This window comes from Octopus bimaculoides, chromosome 23, assembly GCF_001194135.2.
Source record: "Octopus bimaculoides isolate UCB-OBI-ISO-001 chromosome 23, ASM119413v2, whole genome shotgun sequence".
NCBI classification, from domain to species: Eukaryota; Metazoa; Mollusca; class Cephalopoda; order Octopoda; family Octopodidae; genus Octopus; species Octopus bimaculoides.
The window spans coordinates 10026596-10032347 of NC_069003.1; the positions used below are offsets into that span (position 1 = coordinate 10026596).

Consider the following 5752-nt stretch of genomic DNA (forward strand, 5'->3'; position numbering starts at 1 on the left):
ACAATGTCAATCAAAAAATAAGCAATCACATTATATTAATCCAGAAGCTACAAGATAATTTCTGATGAATTCAAAACAATGCGAATAAATAAGTATTACATTTTACAGAATAATCTGAATGCTAAAGGGTTAATATGTTAACATAAGGGTTTCGAATAAAGCATCTATAAAATTAGTTTTTAAGCTTCAAGTGGCAATGGGGGTCAATCAGAATAAAATAGTAATCAAAGGGGTCCAGAAGCAAAAAAAAAAAAAAAAAAATGACTGAGAACCACTGATTTATATTAACTCCAGGAATATATTTTTCTGCTTGTTTTTTTCATTTTTGCTTTCATAAATACGTAATGTTTATTTATTCATCATGTTTATTTATTTATGGTCATACTAGAACAGTGCTTGTATCCTCATCATTATCATCATCATTGTTTTGATGTGTGGTCCATTCATGTGTGATGTACGTGACTGTCAGAAACAAAGATTATGAAGTGTCTGAGATGTAATTCTTGAATGTTTTCAAAAATTGTATCAATTGATTGTTCACAATGAAGTTTAAGTACCCAGGCAAGAATTAAGCAAAAAATTTTTGGAAGGATCCCAATGAATGTGACTTAAGTGTTGCAGGAATATTTGGTAGTTCCAAAACACCAAAGAATCAAAACCAGATTGTTAGATTGTGACAACCAAGATTTTGTTAGCAATCAATGACCTCTGTACATGACTGATCAATCAGACCTCTGGCCAAGATCACTAAATCAATACAAATGTGATTTGCTCAATTATTAATGTTATCAAGGAACACTGACCACTCAAACCTATGGTGAAACAGGATGTCATCAACAACTTTTTTGTCATTGACAGAAACAAAGTACAGAATTCATTTGTGACTAGCAAGTAGTGGTGAGATAGACATGCCATGCTGCAAGACCAACCACTCACCCTACTGTCATTCTCAACATACAAAATACCCCATAAACTGTTGAGCTGCCTTTTTTGTCTTGGTGAAAACAGTTTTCCATTATGGCTCATGATGACAATACATAGTCTTAACGACAAAATAAATATTTTTGTATTAGTTGATCACAGGTCAACCAAAATGTTTCATGGGTGACTGACTGACTTATTCATGAATGCATACCGAAAGTAATGTGTCATTTTCAGCAGTTTACAGACAAAACTAAATGCATGGTTTTAGTGACAGAGAAAATATGATGTTATATTATAAAAGAGAAGCAGATCTCTGTCTGTCCGTCACAACATGTGTAAGAGCGAAAGGGGGGAAGAATGAGTATACATTACAACTTATTTTTAGAAGGAGAGGTGAATAACTTGTCATTCAGAGAGAAACACAGTGAAAGAGAGAAAGTATGTGATAGATAGATAGATAGATTGTTGTCACCATAATAATAAGTTTTGATTTAAAACGTGAGAATTTTTAGTACAAGTCTGTCAACACAACACGCTTCAAAAGTAGCACATACAAATATATGATGTTATTTGTGTGTGTGTGTGTGTGTGTATATGTTTCTGTAAACATATCTGACAATGGAGAAATATTACCTTCCTTGAAAACAGATGAAGGCAGTTGGCATTCAATCATAGAAAATCTGCCTCAACAAATTCTGTCTGACCCATGCAAATGGATGTGATGATGATAATGATGAAAATAGTGGTCGAAAATAATGTTCGAATAAATAACTACATATTTGATGCCTTCACTTTAACTGCTGTTGTATATAATGTGTATATATTATATATAGGTATTAATTACTAATTATTCTAATTATGTTGGAATAATAGATCTTTTTACAGATTCGAGTGTTTTTGCAGATTGGAGAGTTAAGAAATCTTGTAAAATCTTACAAAGTGGTAAATATATTTAAAAACCCTTTTTTTCTTTTTAAACTGGACACTTTATTTTCAATTCTGTCTTCTGTCTTTTACTCTTCTTCACTCATAGTTTTTAATCCCATTCTATCTTTATGTGGTGAGTGATGGACAAGGCTGGAGGTGCAGTTGATGGAAAATTTGAGTACGGAGAAGGGCTATGGTAAGAGAGAGAGAAGTTAAGGGAATAATGTAGGTGTAGGAGGGGTAGATCGGGAGATTTAGGGTTACATATGGGTGGCTACAGTGACTGGAGCATGATCATGGATATGAGTGGGAGCTGAGGATGAGGGCAGATATGTGAGGTGTTAAGATGAAGTAAGGCAAAGACGAGAGAAGAAGGTAAATGAAGGCATAGAAAGGATGCGATCAGTGAAGATGGTATGGGAAAAGGAAGGAAGGATAATGGAAATAAGGAGTGGAAGTTGTTCTGGTGGAGGGAGGTAAGTGGCAGCACAAAGAAAACGGTGTGGAGTAATATGCGCCAGTTCTGTTTCCGAGTGAATACAGCCACTGTGTAGTGCCATAGATAGAGGAGTGATGGAGTAACTGGGTGTTAGAGGAATGAGGTGTGGGTAATGCTTGAAGAGGCAGAATGGGTTACAAGCACAAACAGAATGAATTTTGGATATTGTATTTTGCTGTGATGGACAGCTCTTTGTGGGCACAGTGAATTGCCAATCATCTCGGTCCTTTGTCATGTCTTCTGTGAAGCTCAACGTGTTGAGATCAACCTTTACTTCTTCATCCCATGTTTTCCTCTTCTACAAGTTCCATCCACTTTAAGTACTTCTTGAAGCAGCTGTCTTCATCCATACGCATCACATGACCAAACTAGTCCAGTCTTCTTATCTGTACACTACATCTACTTCCTGTTATGTTTACTCTCTCTCTCTCAATAATTTAGCACTTTGTTTTCTATGCACACTGATATTGCCCATTCGATAAAGTATACTTTATTCTTCTCTAGTCTTTGCTTATCCTCTGCATTCAGGGTCCATATCTCCCTACCATGTAGCATTGCTGATCGTACACAAGCATCATATTTTCTCTCTGAGAGAAATTTATTGCTAACAGAGATTATAACTTCCAGAACTTTCTCCATCCTATTCCTATTTTGGCAGCTATATTTTCAGAACATCCTCCTCCACTGTTAATTAGGTCACCTAGGTAACAGAAACTTGGAATTTATTGTGTCTCCTTAATATTCAGTGCACTTATGCATCTTGTTACTTGTTACCCTAATTTCTGTGTTCACCTTCCTGTCATTCCACTTCCCCTCTTCTGTGTCCATAGCATGCATTAGGTATATAACCTTTCCTGCATATTGAGCAGGATCATTTATCTGATGGGTGTGAGGTCCTGTCTGTTTTCCTGCTTGCTAGAACTTTGATTTTTGCCAAGTTAACTTTAAGGCCTTTTGACACCAGCTTTTGCTTCCATACCTGAAATTTCTTTTTTCAAATACCACTGCAGATTCCACTCTGAAAATGAGCTCATTAGCATATAGTAGTTCCCAAGGGCAGCTAGTATTAAATTCCTCTGTTGTGACCTAGAGGACAGTGATTAAGAAGAGGGAAGTGAGAACTGAGCTCTGGTGCACATGTAGATCTACCCAAAGTCCATTGCTGTACTCATGACCACCTCCCACCTGACTGATAGTACCCCTGTACATGGCTTGTTTGGCTTTCACAAGCCATGTACCTCTAGCTTCTTTAAAGACCACCTCATCCCAGAGTAGGAGAGTATGTTGAAGGCTCTCAGGTCCAACAAATGCCACCTACAATGGCTTACTTTTAGCTAAATACTTCTCTTGCCTTTGTGTTACTAAGAAGATGGCATCTGTATTACTTCTTCCTGGCACAAAACCAAAGATCATGCGAGTGAGTGGTGGGTTCTAAAGACAATGAATCTGTTATGGGTGATTAAGTTGTATCCTATTCTGCCAGTGAATAATAATGGTTTACTTCTTTATTTCAGAACCAGTGGAATTGGGACAAAGCGTACTTCTTAGAACTGAAGAAATTCCTAATCTAACAATTCCCTTTCACTGGGAATGTGGACCCAAAAGGTTTCAATGTGAAATAACATGCCTTAATCACAGCCATTTTAAAGTTACAAATAATGGTAACAGTTCTACTTTATGGATGTGGAAAGTAACAAAAGAGTGTTTAAAATTGGACTTCATTCAGGGCGATTACGACATTCTAGGAACAGTTGAAATACAGTTAAAGACTACTACTGCTGCTACTACTGCTAATGCGACTGCTGCTACTTCAGGTATTACTACTACTACTACTACTATTAATAATAATACTCCTTTCTATTAAAAGTGCAAGGTCTGAAATTTTGTTGAGAAAGGACTAGTTGATTACATCCAACCCCAGTGTTTCACTGGTACTTAATTTATCGACCCCAAAAGGATGAAAGGCAAAGTTGACCTCGGTGGAATTTGAACTCAGAATGTAGCAGGAGATGAAATACCGCTAATCATTTCACTCAGCGTGCTAACAATTCTGCCAGCTTTCCACTTTAATAATTATAATAATTACATTAATTGTTGTTCTTTATTGGCCGTGTTTACAATATAAATTGGCAACCCTTTGCTTTCACCATAGCCCTTGAATACATTGTCTTTGTCTCAATTAAGATAATTGTTATTATTTAACTGGGGTTTGGATCATAAATTAGCATAGAATTATCATGGAAAGTTTTAATCTAGATCACTTTAACCCTTTTGTTACCATACTTGTTGAAACACACTGCCTTTGTTTCAATTAATTTTGTAAACACTGAAGAATTTAGTCAAATAATTTTGTCATTATTAAGCTAGTGTTTGAAACGTAAATTTACAAGAAATTTTGATGGAAGAAAGTTTTGAGATCCCTTTAAAACAAGAAATTTGTACCATAGAAACAAAAGCAGTTTTAAACAAGTTGGTATCAAAAGGGTTAAGCCTGGTAGATATTACTATTTTTTATTAAAAATAGTAATATCTACCAGGTTTTGCATCAGGAACCAGCCTCATCCTTTTCATTGCGATTCTAGTTGCTGTCATCTTGCAACTATGGAATATATAGAAATGGTATTTTCTATTTTATTTTGATATTGGTCAGCTCTTTAATAGACTTATACTGTTTTCAGTCGGCATAATTACTTTTAACATAAATTATGTTTTATGCATCATCATAATCATCGTCATTGGTTTACCTTTGCTTTTCCCAAAACTCTGCTCCAACTTACTCTGGCCTGATCAATGCAATCATAGAAGAAAAAATTGGTGTTAAAACCATTCCACCAATGGTGATTTCTGCTGGAACACTCTGCTTTTGTTTCAATTAATTTTGGAAATAACAAAGAATATTTTGGTTTGAAGTCTTAGCACAAAACCAGCAATATCAGAGGAGGTGGGTATCAGTCAATTACATTGACCCCAACACTCAACTGGTACTTAACTTATTGACCCTGAAAAGATGAAAGGTAGAAAATAGACTCCGGAGAAATTTGAACTTGCTGGCTTTTTGTCCAGCTCTTTACATTCTAAATGTCTTGCTCCGTGTGCTGGTAGTTCTGCCTACTCACCCCTTCCATGACAGAACTGTAACAAACCCGTCATATACACACACACACATATATGTACATATATATATATATATATTTTATTATATGTATTTATTTTCTCCTAATTAATAAATAACACGGACAAAATAAATTGGTTAATAGATACCAGGGTAGCAAAGATCACAAAATGACTGTGGTGTAACTCCTGTTTATGAGGTAGAAACTCCTTGATATTTTGGGTACTTGAGTATATATAAATTTAATGAATGGAGTAAAACGCATATTTTAACTGCATACTTTAATTTCC

The 5752-nt window shown here is 35.5% G+C and overlaps 1 protein-coding gene across 1 annotated transcript in view; it reads left to right on the forward strand.

The window, feature by feature from the left end:
* Window positions 1-5752, forward strand: part of LOC106878797 (myotubularin-related protein 9) — a 43527-nt gene that overhangs the window by 34523 nt on the left and 3252 nt on the right. The window contains exons 17-18 of the mRNA XM_052976145.1: window positions 1758-1866; window positions 3865-4164. Coding sequence (XP_052832105.1) covers window positions 1758-1866; window positions 3865-4164 — 409 coding nt within the window. The remainder of the gene's footprint in view (window positions 1-1757; window positions 1867-3864; window positions 4165-5752) is intronic.